The 17,352-nt window shown below is 33.0% G+C and overlaps 1 protein-coding gene across 1 annotated transcript in view; it reads right to left on the minus strand.

Annotated features, from left to right (window-relative positions):
• Positions 1-9,388, minus strand: part of LOC133198090 (pupal cuticle protein Edg-91-like) — a 49,324-nt gene extending 39,936 nt beyond the window's left edge. Inside the window, exon 1 of the mRNA XM_061334236.1 lies at positions 9,287-9,388. Within this exon, the coding sequence (XP_061190220.1) occupies positions 9,287-9,360 (74 nt within the window). The 5' untranslated portion in view covers positions 9,361-9,388. The remainder of the gene's footprint in view (positions 1-9,286) is intronic.
• Positions 9,389-17,352: the final 7,964 nt, after the last annotated feature.

Genomic DNA, 17,352 nt, shown 5'->3' on the forward strand with positions numbered 1-17,352 from the left:
TAAATATTTATATTTAGACATTTAAAAGCAAGAAAATCTATTCAAATGCATGCAATGAGGTTCGGTACGTATATGAAAAACTCTTGCTCATAAAAATAAATATTTTTGCTTTCATAATCGTTTAAAAAGTTTCAATGTTTTTTTTTTAAATTTAGACTTATTTTCCAAGAAATTATTCACAGTGAAAGAGCAGGTTTCCTTCCTTTGCATTAGAATGCACTGCACGTGGACACTTTGATTTATAAATTAAGACGTGTTTTCCAAGAAATTATAAACAGTGAAAAGCAAGTTTCCTTCCTTTGAATTAGAATGCACTGCACGTGAACAGTTTGATTTATAAATTATTGCATACGATAAATGGGTAAAAAAATCTAGCAGGGAATCTATAAGATAGTTCAGACAGCTTTTGTATGTTCGCGTAGTGCGCTCTCTCTGTGTAATGACTGTAGTTAATTTGCGGTTTCTGACACTGTTTTTTTTTAACTCACGTTGCCTAAAATTATACTTCTGTTCTCTTTCAAGTCAATTTTTGTAGTGATATTCCAACTGCCAATTTCTATTTTCATTTAAATACATGTGTTATAAATCATTTCTTAGCAAAAATCCTTTATATGCTTTTTGCTTTAGACTGATATAAAGCCTGCAGTTTATAATAAATAAGCATTGAATTAATGGTTTGCCGATAGGAGATGGGTACCCCAGATTTTATAAAAAGAATAGCGCTGTATATTTTTCGTTATGGAAACCTCAAATATATGTCTATTTAAGAAGGAAAATATGAGGTGCACAATGGTACAATGTTATAAAGATTTTGTAAAAATCTCATTAAATTCTATTCAGTTGTGTAATTGGAGTTGCGGAAAAGAGATGTGAAACCCCCCCCCCCCCCCCCCACACACACACACACTCCCCATCCCTCAACTATAAAGGACGGGTCGGCTAACGCACGGATAGACAGACGCTATAAATATTACAGTAAATTATTTAGATGATTAACTTTAATTCTTTTTATGAACGATATTCAGTTGACATAGAACTGCAGTGCCGCTGGAGTGCCAGTTCAAAAAAGATTATTCGTTCGGATAAATGAGTTATTTGTTTGTAACAATTAAATATTCCTTATAACAAATTACATGTAGAAATTCTTTCGAACAAATTAGAAATTCATTCGGACAAATTAGATAATAATTCGGACGATTGATTGATTGATTATATGTTGATTAACGTCCCATTCGAGAATTTTTCACTCATATAGAAACGTCACCATATACCGGTGAAGGGCTTCAAATTTTGACCTTTTTCTCGGCACTCAGGGCCACTGAACAGTGAGGAATCTTTATCGTGCTAACGCCCGCCGTGACACGGGGCTTCGGTTTTTAAGGTCTCATCCGAAGGACCCGCAAATTTCAATTCAAAGTGCCGAGCGCATGGCGAAAGAACAGTTGCTAACCATTTTTTTATCGACTTATGTCAGTCGCGGTCGAGATTCGAACTCACGACCTCCCGATCACGGAGCGAGCGCTTATTCGGACGAATGAAAATATTTATTCAGACTGATTAGAATTTCTTGCGGACTAATTAGATATGTGTTCGGACAAATTAGATATATATGTAAGACTCCAAAGTGCGATGGGACTCCAAAGTCCGATGGTCACGCCAAAGTCCCATGGTCTGCGCCAAACGGTGAAACCCTGATGGTTTGACACGCCAAAGTCCGATGGTGTAGAAAAAAATTAACGTTTATGACGTCATAGTACTACTGCGGCAAACTGCAATGCTGCGCCATGCCAAGGTCTGATTGCTTTCCAAAATAATTACAAATAAATATTTAATGCAAGGAATAACACTGTTATTTTTGATAGATGCGAGATTGAAATGATTGTAACAACTATAAACTAGATATCTTGGGTGGGTGCTAGACTAACCCTAATCAGTCGAATAGTGTGCGAGGACTAACCCTAAGTCTCTCAGGTGGGTTCAAAGTTACTCATTGTTACTCAAATAATGTGCAAAGATTAACCCTTATCAGCTGAGAAGTGTGCGAGGACTAGCCCTAATATCTCTGGTGGGTGCAATAAGCAAAATTAGTGAAATTGTAAGGTAGGGCGAATACTGAATTGATAGCTTTTGAATGCAGGACAACGGCGTCAAGGATTAACGTCGGAATATTGTGGCGTCATCAACGTTAATTGTTTCTCCTCACCATCGGACCTTGGCGTATCAGACCATCGCACTTTAGCGATGCCATCGGACTTTGGCGTGACCATCGGACTTTGGCGTCCGTACCGACATCAAACCATCGGGGTTCGGTGCAGACCATCAGACTTTGGCGAGACCATCGGACTTTGGCGTGACCATCGGACTTTGGAGTCTTACATATATATATTCGTTCGGACAGTCAAGATATGTGTCCGGAAATACATGTCATATGTATCGAATGCACATTGGGTGTGTGGTGGGGTTATATCAGTACACTTAATTTGTTATTACACCGACTCCATTCTCTTAGGACTGCTGGAGTGTCATTGAAGTTATGACCGCTCAATTTGTTAAGAACTGGTTTTTATATCAATTTTTTGGCCATATATGCAGTAAATAGTTGATAATTAATATCTCGTATAAATAAAAAAAAAACAAAAAATCAAAATCTTTAAAATAATATGTAGATACAACCGACCTTTTTTTTTAACATATTTTCTTTTCGTCTGGTTTTTAAGTTCAAGCTTTGCACTCAAAAATTTTATAAATTTATGACTCAGATCTCAGATTTTTTTTTCATTCTAATTGTTAGGCCATTATTTACACACTGAGTTGTCGACGGATTTTTGCGTTATTTCTCGATCATGACAAGGAACACACGGCGGATGTGACCGGTCGGCAGGGATGTTCACTCCTCCATGGCACCTGATCCCACCTCTGATGTCTTAGAGGTCCGTGTTTGCTCTGCTCCAATTTTGTAATATTTAATGGACTTTTGAGATGGAATACTGTTCGTTATCTCCATATATTTTATCTCCCTAATTACCAATTAATCTTTTCTTTGATTAAAGAGTTGGTTATTATCAAGTCAAGAATTCAATTAATATGACATAAAACTGCGTAAAATATCAAAATGAATACCATAAAAATTGCAGTTTTAGGGGACCTGATCTACACGTTATCCCCCCTTTAACTTTTTCAAGCAAGTCGAGAACCAACCCGACCTTTTTTTTACTAACATTAACAATGATAAAGTAAAATATAAACAATTTTGAGCTCTCTAGAGTATTTAAAAAATGTAATGCACTATATATAAAAAAAACTGTCAAGTAAATAAATAAATAAAACGTTGTGCGTTTCCTACCCCTTTGCAAAATCTCGGGTGTAGCCTCGAAGATTGAAAATACACAACACATTTGATTAAATATGAAGGAATACAACAGATGCTATTAAATGCTGCATGCTTATTTAATGATTTTAACAATAACTCAGTTTTTAAGTATAAGGCTGTCCTGTCATCGGTCTGTCTACAAGAGAACAAAATGAAAAATCCTGATGATTGTCAAATAAATAAATCTTCCTTTTTATTAACATGATTATGCTTATATGCTCATGATAATATGCTTAAATATTTACCTTTTTCATACTGGGAAGGTCTTAGTATACCCTCTTTGTATATCGTCGTCTATCAGGATAATACCCGTGATATTGAGAACCTAGCAGAGGGGATCTGTCGCTTTACCCGATATATCCCCAAACTGGAAAACCTACATTGTATCCACCTCTAAATGGATAGTTTCTACCGTACGAACCCAACTCCGCCAAATCCGCCATATCCGTCATATCCACCATATCCGCTGCCAAACCCACCGCCATATCCACCGCCATTTATGATTAAATATTCATTGTATTTAGACATTTAAAGACAAACAAATCTACACAAATGTGTACAATGAGACTGATCTAAGTGTATAGACAGTCTTGTTGAGTATGTCCCAAACTTCATTTCATTACAAGGTAATTGTCCAGACAAGATAGGATATCGTTTATGCACCATCTGTGAATAAATGTAACAAATTTAATTACTCATAAATACAAGGAATGTAAGACTCTAGTCTTTTATGATAAACCGAATAAGGAAACAAAAATAACATAAAAATAAGGTTGAAGTTAAAGTCTTCCTAATCATCATGTAGCATTGAAAATACATGTACTATTTTATCTGAATTATTTTAACCAAATGCACGAGGGGAGTCTAATGCTTTGAAATCCAAAAGAATTTTTGTCCTGTAGCCACATTATCATAAATTAAAACATGAGAATTAGGTAAATCTAAAATCAAGTGGAAACCTATCTAAGGATTTGTATTGATGCTTGAAAGCATTTGATGATTTGTATGTGCTTATAGAAAAGATAATTCATTCAAATGTGGTTGTGTCAAGTTAACAATTTTTTTTGTGTTTTTATCTACGTCTTAAATGTTTCTATGATTATATAATTCAGACATCATGTCAATGAAGAAAATCTAGACAGTGAAAGAGTGGATTTCCTTCCTTTGTATTAGAATGCACTGCACGTGAACACTGTGATTTGCATGACGTTACATCGGATGAATGGACCAAATCAAGCAGGAATTCTATAAGATAGTTCAGAAGTTTAAACAGCACATGAGTGTTTGCGTGGTACGCCCTCATTTCTTAATGGTAGTGATTAATCTACAGTTTCTGATACTTAGTTTTGCTCACATTATTTATATCGACCTTTGTTGTCTTTCCTGACATAATCATAAGCCAATCAAGTAAGTTTTTGCAGAAGTAATCAATATCTATTTTACTTCTTATACGTTTTGTTATACAATTTCTGGCAAAAAAACATTATATGTCCTTTGCTGAAGATTTATTTAAGAAGTCTGCACTGTTCAATAACGAAGAATTTAATTAATGGTCTGTCACGAATTACCATAAATATTTAAGTTGTATTTACATTATAAGTCATTTTGCACACTTTGGAAACCCAGTGCATGTAGAACCAGATAAGATGTCCCATAATGTTATATAATCTCACTAGGTGACGGTTTTTGCATTGTAACTGCGAAGTTGTTTATATGGAACCCTAAATCTTTTTTTGACATCGTTTTTACGAGTACATAATTGGTAAATTATATTCATTCTTATCACTTATTTATCTTTATCAAAATAAAGAAAAAGTTGTCCTCGTAAACTTTATAATGAAGTTAAATGATTTACTGCCAAAAAAAAAAAAAATCGCGACAATAAACACTGCAGCAATGTTAGTTAAATTAGTATTACTTACCTAGTGTAAAGTATATATTAAATTTTCATATTCGTTGTAAAACTATCATTACCTTCGGTAAAGGACTCTCAGTTTTTATTCATGTACATGTATACATGTACTTTACGGAAAGTAAGTAATACTTATTTTTGTTATAATTTCTCTCAATGCTTACTTTTCAATGCAAGTTTTGAAGCTCAAGTTGGTGATTTAAACATCTTAATTCTGATTAATTTTACAGATAATGGCCATTTGTGACTTTTATTGACTAAAGGAAAACTTGGAAATAGAAAGCAGAAATTCCAAATCTGTCTGTTGTTTGTTATAGTTATGCCATATAGAGAAATGGTGTTCATTCTGCCCATTTGCTTATTGACCATATTGCAGCTATAATTTCATAATTCCGTAAAGGTTTATACAGAGAAAATACAAAAATTCGGAAAATTTTATATACTTACCATTTCGGCTAAAATTCTTCCCTCGATGGTTTGATTTTTCTTAATATCTTCTACCGGAAATGGCAAGATTGTTGATACCCAAGTGAAAGTTGCGACCGCCTTTTTGATTTGAAAATTTGAGGAGAGACTATATTGTTTTATTGGAGGAAAGAGCACAGAGTTGGTGTTTTTGTCATTTGTTATGATGAAATAAAAAAGGGATGCTTACTCCTCCTATGCACCTAATCCCACCTCTGATGTTTCCAGAGATCCGTGTTCCTGTTCATGATATGTTTTGTTTAATGAATGTTTGAGATTGATCAAGGTAGTTATCTCCCCCTTTTCATTAGAGAGCATACACCTCTTGTGGATTTTCACGAAATATCTCATGTTAATCCTTGTTAATCACTTTCGACAGTCTCTTCACTTCAAACATAATAAACTCTTCCTCTATCCTCAAACCGGATCATTTCAAAGTCGTTTCGCTATTTCGTATAAAACACGCTAAAGAACAAGTGCACTTATGGGCCACGGTTAAAAGATGAAAAAATGAAGATTCAAATTAAGCATAGTTTTTCATCTCATATCATCAGTTGATATCTAAACTATAAGATTCAACAAATTTTAGCTCTAAAATATATGTTTATGTGAAGAGCAAGACCATACAATGTGGTAGGGGTCAGCCGACATTTGTGATTTTCTATAGTAAATCGAGGACGGGCATTCATTTGAAAGCCTTTGTTTATTGCCAGCCTAACCTTGCTCAAATTTGTGCCAAAGACAAATTTGTTTTATTTGTTTGTTGTTTAATGTCCCTCTCGAGAATTTTTCACTCATATGGAGACGCCAGCGCTTGCTGGTGGAGAGCTGCAAATTTTGACCTATACCTGCACTCAAGGCCATTGAGCGGTGAGGGGTCTTTTTTGTGCCAGCACCTACTGCGACACGGGACCTCGGTTGAAACGGTCTCATCCGATGGACCGATCTCCACGTCCCACAATGGGATTCGAACCCGCGACATAAGGAGCCAAAGACAGAAGACACACTATACATTTATAAAACTTGTGTGAAAGTAGGAGATTTGTACAGCATTAGGCTGGTACTTAAAATATTAAAAATGCATGAAAAGTTCAGTGTTTTTACTATATCAAGCGAGAGCAGTTAACCTGTGTGACCTTTATTGAACCCACCTGTTGAATAAATTATTTTAAGTAGTCACGTGAGCTCTACCCGGTAAACATTTCTCAAAAGTGCTCATCGTAAAACACAGCCACGTTTTATATCGTTCGCCAAAGTCGTACCGCTTTAGAGATGTTTAGTGTCGTTTAAAATGGCATCATACATAAGAATGTCGAACATTTTTAACATTAATGAAAGACGATTGTACCGGTATTGAAAGCCATAAGAATACACAGTTATAAATAAATACAATAAAATACATGCATGACTGTACATATATCTGATATCAGGATAACCTATTGTAGGTCTGCAGTCAAACATGGAATTTTAAGGAACGTCAAATTTTCTACCAAGTAGTTTATAATGAGGTGCAAACTTTGTGATACTATTCTTATAACAGCTCATGCTTCCAGTGAATTTACAATGTAATCATATCTTGGTAGTTCAGAGAAATTGCTGCATATGATATTTGAAAGAGCGTTAAATATTCCACCGTGCAATTTAAAGTGAGATGTAAACTTTGGGAGACTTTTACTGGCATTACAACTCATGTTTGCAGTTAATCAAACATCATATCTTGGTAGTTCAGAGCAATGACTGCATTTGCCTTTGCGTACAGTATACATTGTAAGTTTTGTTTTCTGGGCTGCTAAAGTACAGAACTAACTGTCGCAGAAAAAGTGCTATGTCGAGGTCATCTCTGAACACACTTGAAATGTGGGAATCTTTTTTTTACTGAGTGAGATCTTTTTTATTTCTGCTTTATAAGCTCGTCTTTACATTGAAAAGGCAATATAAATAAAAAAAAAATGATGCTGAAAATTTATTAAGATAAACAATAACTAAGATATTTCTGTTGAGAATCAGTCGTTTTGGTACAATCTGAAAGGAAAAGCAGATAATAAGTAACAATCGTTGATTGTAATTCTCACATCAATGTAAAATCCATTGTAAAAGAAAGACTGAACTAATGGTATTATATGTTATAAAGTATACAAGAGACAAATAGCACAAGAAAAGTGCCTTTTTGTCAGGGAAAAAAACATCTTAGTAAATTCTTTTCACAGTTGGGTAGATGGTAAGGGTATTGCCGGGATACAAGACATTTAGTAAATTTTGTCTTGGATAGTATCCTGGAAAATTAACTCCACCGAGATAGTATCCATAATTGTATCTGTAGAGCGAGTTAAAGTTGCTATACGGTGAATATCCATAATACTTGTAACCTAGATAGTTGTTGTTGCTGTAACCGCCGAATCCCGGATAGTATCCAAAGCCTGGATAGTATCCATATCCACCAAAAAAGTTTCTACCTGGATATATATAGCCTTGAATGTATAGTTGAGAGTAGCTTCCAAGAAGATTACTGTAAGGTCCGTTACCATAACCTAATGTCCATCTGTAAACAAATGACATTTCAATCGCTAAGTTAAAAGAAATTACAAATATAAATGATGGATTTGATTTGGTAATAGATGAAAGGTCGATATAATAGAAAGGATTTGATTGTAAATTCCAAAAGAAAACAATTCGTACTTCGGCAGAATGTTATATTATATAGAAAAAATGGGGAAATTTCTTTTGAAAGAAGAAAGAACGTTTTTAACATTAGTACGCCCAAGAAATTTGAGTTTTCAAAAATGGTTTGAACATTGGTTGAATATGAGTTTAATATATATGAATATGACGTTAAGGAGGACCATTCTGGAAATAGGCCATAATTTATATAAGGGATTAGTTTCCTTTTGAAAATAGTGTCTATAACTGTCGCAATATTAATTTTTTGGATATTTGTGTAAAATCATATGACAATTCTTAAAATCGTTTAGGGTGAAGCATGTGGTGTATATTGTCTGAAAGAAAAAAAATCCACTTAAAATTGATGTCTTTTGAAACTTTTTAAAGAAAATAAGGAAAATGCAAAAAATTTAGGACTTCAGAAATATCAAAATGATTTTATGATCTTACTGCATGGGATTAAAAGCTTCATTACATTTAGTTTCTATCATCAATTTCATATCTATAAAAATACAAAGCTAGATTTGTATCTAAAACGTATTTTCTTTCCCATAAAAATGCTTATTAATAGATGTTGCATTTTTTTCTCAGAATTTTTGTAGCAAAGAGTGCTTGTATACAAATAAGAAAGGAAGACATAATTTAGATATCAAAAAATTCTCATTCAATTCCATATATGAATGATTCATAATGACAAAGCTTATGTAAGTTTAAAAATCTTACATAATAAATTATGAAAAGGTTAATTTGAACGGAACATGCAAAATAAAGCATTAATGATATAATTTATCTGCAACTTCAGTTGAATTATAGATGATAACAAGTAATTCATCATACCCAGAAATCTAAATCACGTACACGTATTTAATGGTTTTACTCACGGTGTGTGAACCTTCTTGTCGTAACCGGCTATTGCCAGAGCAATGGACAATGACAAAACAAGGGCCTTTAACATGGTGGCAACAACGCGGATACCTGGCGGCAACTACTTGGATACCTAGAGAATAGAAAAGTATAAAATAAAAACAAACGAAATATAATTTTGGAATTTATATTGATTACTTTGAAGAGTGTAGATTTTTTGAATTATGACCTTGATCATCTTCTTCCTTCACCATCAAATCCCTTTTCCAGTTCTTACAAAAATAATATGTACTGCACATATTTACCTCAATAACAATTTCTAAAATTTTCGACATAATTGAGATTGCAAATGTACCTTATGTTAACATCGCTAGATCTGTATTTTTACTTATATAGTAAAGTATGATGGCCAAAGTAATTCAATTTCTCAATTTTTATTGATTTTTTTTTCAAACAAATAATGATTTTCATGTATCAAGCAAATAATGTTTTATACATCACGTAACAATTGTTTTCATTTGTCATGCAGTAAATAGTTCTATATAGTGGAAAGTCCAATATTTTATTTTCCCTTACCGAAGGAAATATAAATATTTATCAAATAGGGGACTTTAGATAATATCACACATAAAAAAAAACCCAATGAAAAATGTACCACAATACTGATGCAAAAATTTATACATGATATAGAAAGAATTTCGCAAATAAAAACAGTTATTGATGAAAAGTACATATTTTTCAGAAATCTACAATATGTATTATTTAGAGAACTCGACAGGTACTGTATCGTAGATACAAATTTGGGGTGGACGAGTGCGTAGCACGAGTCTCCACCCCAAATTTGTATCTAAGATACAGAACCTGTCGAGTTCTCTAAATGATTTGTGACAAGATCATTAAAAAAAAAAAAAGCACCGCCCACTTCCTACCTGTGCAGCATCCAAACTTCCGCCAGAGTTCGTTTGTTCTTTCTGTAGATGAGGCCTCGACGGGGAGTATACATCCGCGGTATATATATATTTTCACGGACAATGTAAGATTTAGTCAGATTAGTTTTGACAACGGGGTAGACGTAACAGACTCGAACTCAATCTTAATTGATAAGGTGGACGATTTAACCTTGTTGTAAATGGAGATTGATCCGAATTTATTTCAGGGGTCTTAAAATCTCAGTTAACTATAGATACACATACAGACAGTTTTTCGATGGACTTTGATGTTACGGATTTTTATTTTCTTATTGAAATGCGACATTAAAAACGAAGTGAAAGAGATGTGCGGCAGTCGCCAGCGATAAGGATTTAAGATGAAATTAAAAAAAAAAAATCCTGAAAAATAGACTTGATTGAGTGTACACGAGAAGAGTGGAAAATGGGGGGAGGGGGAGTGCGAATTTCACGTAATGTATGCTGCATCCGCGAACCCATTGGCTTTACTATTTTGAAGGGGACACAAAAAGCAGGGAAAGCAAACAGGTTTTCAGGAATTTCTCCAACATAGGATGTTTTCCATAATTGCGACTTTTCCTTTTCGTTTGGATCGAAATAACGTGTAGATTCTGTGTGGAATAATTTTTTAAAAGTGATTGAGAAATTTTGACATTTTACATTCCTAAGGAAATATTTCTTCAAATTTATAATAGGAAAAAAATCAGCATTTACTATTTATACGTGCTTTTGATAAATTGAATCAGATTTATTTTTAGATCGTGCTGTATTTTAGATACAGAACAGTTGGCTAATACAAGAAAGTATACAGAGCTAATACAGAACGGAAAGTAACTCCGCCCACTGTATTTCCGTTCTGTATTGCTAATACAGAACAGCAAACTTCAAAGAAAAACACAGCAATCGTGTCACAGTCTTATGTACAGTTTCGGAAAGAAACGTAACTTCGTTATGATATATTTTAAATATTGCTGGTGTATTTTTAATGGTCATCAATTTTATTTCTTTATAGGCTTAATAGGCTTTATTAGGCTATTATATTTGAAATATAATAATCAACAACATAAATGTATCTTCTGAAATCATAGTCCACTTCTTGTTGTATAAATTGTTGGAGGTTTGGAAAATTTGATATATGTGGAGTGACAACATTTGGTTTGCAAGGGACAAAGGAAATACTGGAGAAAGCAATGAGAATAATTCACAAGAACAACTTTTTTGTAATGTAGGTACGATAGACAGATAATATATGATATCTTACAGTCAAATATGTTTGGGAAGTCAAGAAAACTACGTACGGTTTATTTTGTATTTACTCATCAGCATTTCCTATGTGAAAACCGTTTATGATTTTATTGTAAGTGATGGATACTTGTACCCAAAGGTTGATATAGATTAACCCTAAGTTAAACATACATACATACCGAAAGTTAAACTACATGGATACCATTAGTCAAACATACGTAAATCAATTTCTATACAAGTACACTTGGATTACATCAAACGCATATCTAATTTAAAAATTATTTTAAAAGGCAAGATAAATATTACCTATTGTAATTCATATTTCAAAATTTGATATGAGATGAGTTTACACCGTAGTTGACACATACTTGGATGTACCTTTTATGTGTTAATAAAGGCTAATTGGAAAATATGAGGGTGGTATTTGTAAATCAATGTTTTGAATGTGAGGTACATGAGGGACGAACTTTATTCTGCCTAGTAATTAAATATGCACTGTACACTAATATCTTAAAATATAATGTGTCGCTTCTGCACCTCATATCCAAAATTACATAAAATTTACATATCTAATATTAAAAGTACCTGCTCACATGATCTATCTTCTAATCTCAAGGAAGGTGAGAAAGCCCATGTTATACCTAAGCGTCTGTGTCGGAATCGGCATCCCAGTAAAGGTTTTTGGAGAAAAATATCTCACCAAGCAGTCTTGACCCTAATTTAGTTAAAATTGCCAGATCTAATACGTTTTATTGACACAAGTTATGTTTCAGATTCTTCTTTTCAGCCACAAATGTCCAAATTAATAGTTTTTTAAAGACGGTAAAAGTATTTGGAGCAAAGTAACTCCTTTGTTGACCAAACTTGCATGAATGATGGGATTCACACTACCAGACTTGCTTCAGATACTGGTCTGACCTACTTTTTCTGGATGAGTAATCAGTTTATTTTGGCTCTAAGTCTCTTTTTTATGTAGCTATAAGCCCTATCTTGACCAAACTTTCACAGATGATATATTTAGGGTTGCACACTACCAGACATGGTTCAGATGCTGAATCATATTTACATTTCCCTGACTATTGTCCAAAAATGTTTAGGAGCAAGCCATTTTAAGTCTTTCTTTAGGATAGAAATCCTCAATCCAACTTGATAGAAAGGCACTCACATATATCTCCGTCTGAGTGATACATGTATAGGGAAAGGTGTATTGTTTAAAGAATTTTGATGAAAATTGTCTGCAGGATTTAGGATTCAACAAATATCTTTGGTGTTTATACATGTATTAACTACGGATCTGGTTAAGCACAATCTATGCTTGCTGAAACCATACTCTCTAGATGAGAGGTAAATAAAGCTGTAGAAGCATTATAAGTTTTTGAGGAGAGCCGGGAAGCCGCTTGAAATAAGTCCTGGCTGGGATTGTCTCAGTTGAACTGAGAACATTACAAGAAACTGTATCTGGGCAAATCCTCTAGCTCTCACAATGTATTTTTGGTTTTCCATCATTTGGAAATACATATAATCATGATAATAATATTTTGACTGTGATTAATATTATTGATATAGGAAATACATTACAATATGTTGCTTTTAAGTAAACATCTTATTATTTATTTATATTTAAATTCATACTGTTCGTTTTCTTAATTTCATTGTTTTTTTTTTTAAATCAATTAAATTAATGTTATTAGAGTTTATTTCTATAATACCTTTTTTTAACTGCAATTGATAAAAAAATATTCTTATATAACATATGATCATTTTGACTTTTACCTTTCTGATGTCTTAATATAATTTCAATTGAATTTTTTCGTATGGAATAATACTAAACCTTGAATTCATAATTTATATATGATGTGTCGATCAATGCTCATTTTTAAACCTTTTGTATAATACGAACTATTTTATAATTCAAATCAATCCTCTTTAAAAGAAATCAAGCATTTAATTCACAATAAAAATATCTCATCTTGAAATTGGTTAATTTGTCTTTATTCAAATATTTACTTTTTATTTATGGTTTTTTCGTTGAAAAGTTTCATTTTCCGCTTTAAAAATGTGTACTTAAAAAATATAGGTAAGGCTAATTTTCCAAAAAGGCCAATTATCACAAGACCAGAAAATACGCAACATGAATTATTTTTATATTTTTAGAAGATAAGAAATTTATTTACAACATATCAAAATTTCTGAAGACATGTATTTGGTACTTATGGCCATTGAGAAGTGAGGGATACTTTCCTGGCAACCTTTACTGCCACCTTTGTTTGTACGGTCTAATCTGAATGACCCGATCCACACCCTGCTGCAGTTTTCGAACCAATGCGATTAAAAGATAACGAAATTATCCGAACATTTACTAAGTTTAAGAACGGCAATATGAAGAGGTTTATTGCCAAATTCAAAAGAGCAGGTAGATATCTTTTATGAAACAGAGTGTGGTCCCGACAAATAACTTTTAAACAATATGCCAATTATGCTGAAATGTTTTGTTTACTTTATAAATTAAATAAATGTGTTCAATTTGGTCAAACTGCGAGAAAGAACATCATCTATCATTTATATCGATACATAGGTCATTTCGCATGTGCGTTAAGGCTAGGTATAGGCGTTTCTATGCAAATGAGCTAATAAAAACGCATAAGAAGTATATAAATTATTCGGAGAAAGTTTTGAATTATTTTCTTTTACATAATTAGTACCCTCGATATGTTATACCCAGTACACATTATGACGTCATATTATGACGTCATTGTTCTTACATACTGGAGGTAATAAAACACATCAACAAAACAGCTTCGGTGCAAGGGATTACCAATTTTAATTTTAAATAAAAATAGTATAATGGTAAGAAGAATATTCTATAGATTAATAAAACTGCTGCACAAATCCTAGGCATTTTCTAACTTGATTGGAATTTGAGGAAACTTATAATGGACTGCACATTTTAAACCTGATTCAACTTAAAACGGTACAAATAGTAATTAAATAACTGAGCTGCTGATATTTGTGCAGCAAAACCAGCAATCCTTGCATTGATTTGCTTCTAAATATACCTTGTTTCATTTAAATATATAAAATAGAGCATGCCCTTGCGCCGAAGCATTTTTGTTGACGTCCTATATAATTTTGTGTAGTAAAGAACAATGACGTCATAATATGACGTCATAATGTGTAATGGTTATATCATGTCGTGGGTACCAAGTATGTATTAGACAATAAGTTTTAACTTTCGCTTTATAATTGATATAGTCCATAGACATTTTAATGTCTTTCATAGACATTTTAATTAGTTTATTTGCATAGAATTGCCTATGCCTTGCCTTAACTTACTTGCGTTCTTAAATTTGAACAGGTTAGAAGCACTTTCTGAATATGATTTAAACATATTTTATTGATGATTCAATAAATAATTGGAAAAAGGCAAAGCCCATGTATACTCTTTCCTTCTGTAATAGGTCAAAACAAAGATGATAAGTAATAATATTTGACGTACACATGATAATAAAATATGCTGATAATAAAAAAAATAAACATTCAAAATTAAGTATCATTCATCAGTAATATAATTTTTTCACTTCTTGTTCCAGCTTAAATATAAATATTGTACAGAGTAGTTAATATTACAGTATATTTAGTCTCTTATACATTTAATAATTTCATGTACAAATGAAAATATTTTACAGTTTATTTGATATGAAAATTGACATTCCCTCTAAACAGAGTGTCGAGTTAAAAAAACAACTAGATGTCATAGGAGAAAAGTATACAATAATGTATATGATACATAAAAGATAAGAAATAGATGGTTTTTGTAGAAATCCTATGGTGAAAAATTATGTAGGTCTCTTTTATCAACATTTTGCATAGAAAATGCATTGAAAATTGTAAATTCATTGATTTCACGAAATCTAAAAAAAAAAAAAAATTAAAAAAAAAATGGGCTGGGTGGGTTAAACTAACCAAAATATAACCTGTTTAATACCATTAAACCCTACTCAAGAGTTCTTGAAAAATTCTATACGATATATCCAGGAACCTTGCCAATGTCCTTAACATTTCCCTATCAAACGTTCATCATATACTGTTGAAAGACATTTACTGGTAAAAAAAGAAATTAAATTGATGAAATTTTGGATGAAAATGTATATACAGAAACAAGACACAGATATACCGGCACCGTTACTTCCCTTAACTTCCACCCCGTTCTTTCAACTGGCGTCATGATTTTATATATATTATGAATTCTGTGGAAGATTACGCCAGGCGATGGGCCAAACACGAAAAAGTAAACTTTGACACTTTGTCAGAATGGATTAAAAGCATCAGATGGATGTTGAAAAATCACATTAACCGATTGAGGGGCTGTATGAAAACTATTTATCCTTCTGTCTTTAATAATTCAGAAGTGAAAAAGGAATTAGATACATTGCACGATCAGTATGTACTGGTCCCAGCTGACAAAGCTGGTAACAACATAGTCTTTGTTCGTTAGGCTCATTATTTAAATTGTATTTTAGAGGAACCTGGATTTAATTCTACCGGTGGAAATCCAACTTACACCCATACCTCCGTTTCTAAGGAGGAATTCTTCAAAATCATATGTCCGTTTTAGGTAATTTTACTATTCCAAACAATCAAAATGAATTTAAATTACCATACCTTTACTGGATTCCTAAGCTTCATAAAAATCCTTACAAACAAATGTACATAGAGGGTTCCAGTAAATGTTCTACCAAGCCTCTTTCTTTACTACTCCTCACTAAAATATTTATTGTAATGAAGCAGAAACTTCAGGAGTACTGTTCAACAGTATATTCGAGAAGTGGTGTAAATCAGATGTGGATACTTAAAAACTCCAAAGAACTTTTGCAAAAATTTGAAATCACAAAATTTTACTAAAATCAATAGCAATCATTAGAGTCCCACACTAACACTAGAACTTCTGACCATTAAATTCACAATTTTAGAAGAGCCCCCCCCCCCCCTCCAAAAAAACGTGGTTTTTGGAGATCAGATCTTCCAACAATCTGTTGGAATTCATATGGGTAACAATTGTGCCCCTTATTAGCAGACCTAGTTTTGTATTCATATGAAGCAGAATTTATTCAAAAACTTCTACATGAGAAGAGGAAAACACTTGTTGTGGCCTTCAACTCGACATTTCGGTATATCAATGACGTATTATCAATTAACGATAGTTACTGTCATTCATATGTCGACTCGATATATCCCAGTGAGCTTGAAATAAAAGATAACACAGATTCTGACACATCTGTTTCATAGTTAGATATTTTACTAGAAAAAGGCGTAAATGGTAATCTAACAACAAAGCTTCAACTTTTAAATCGTCAACTTCCCTTACTTATGTAGCAATACACCCCCTATCACCAGCATATTAGGTTTATGTTTCTCAGTTGATTTGATTCGCAAGAGCATGCTCTACGTATGAACAGTTTCTAAAACGAGGCAATCTATTGACAAACAAGTTGACGAAAGAAGGATATCAACAGTCTCGTTTGAAGTCATCTTTTCGCAAGTTTTTCGGTCGATATAATGACCTTGTCATCACATACAACCTATCATTGAGTCAAATGCTGACTGACGTTTTTCATTTTAATTGTTAGGCCATTATTTATACACTAACCTGTCTACGGATTTTCCGGTTTTTGTTTCCTGATCATGACAAGGAGCACACGGGGGGTGTGACCGGTCGGCAGAGGACGTTCACTCCTCCATGGCACCTGATCCTACCTCTAAATTTTGAGGTCCGTGTTTGCTCTGCTCCAAATTTGTATAGTTTCATTGGACGTTCGAGATTGAATACTGTTCGTTATCTTCATATTTCATCTATATGGTTATTATTCATCGTGGTCAAGAGACTGTTGACT

The sequence above is a fragment of the Saccostrea echinata genome, unplaced genomic scaffold, assembly GCF_033153115.1.
Source record: "Saccostrea echinata isolate AGI-Se365-2 ecotype Australia unplaced genomic scaffold, CSIRO_AGI_Sech_v1 ptg000033l, whole genome shotgun sequence".
NCBI classification, from domain to species: domain Eukaryota; kingdom Metazoa; phylum Mollusca; class Bivalvia; order Ostreida; family Ostreidae; genus Saccostrea; species Saccostrea echinata.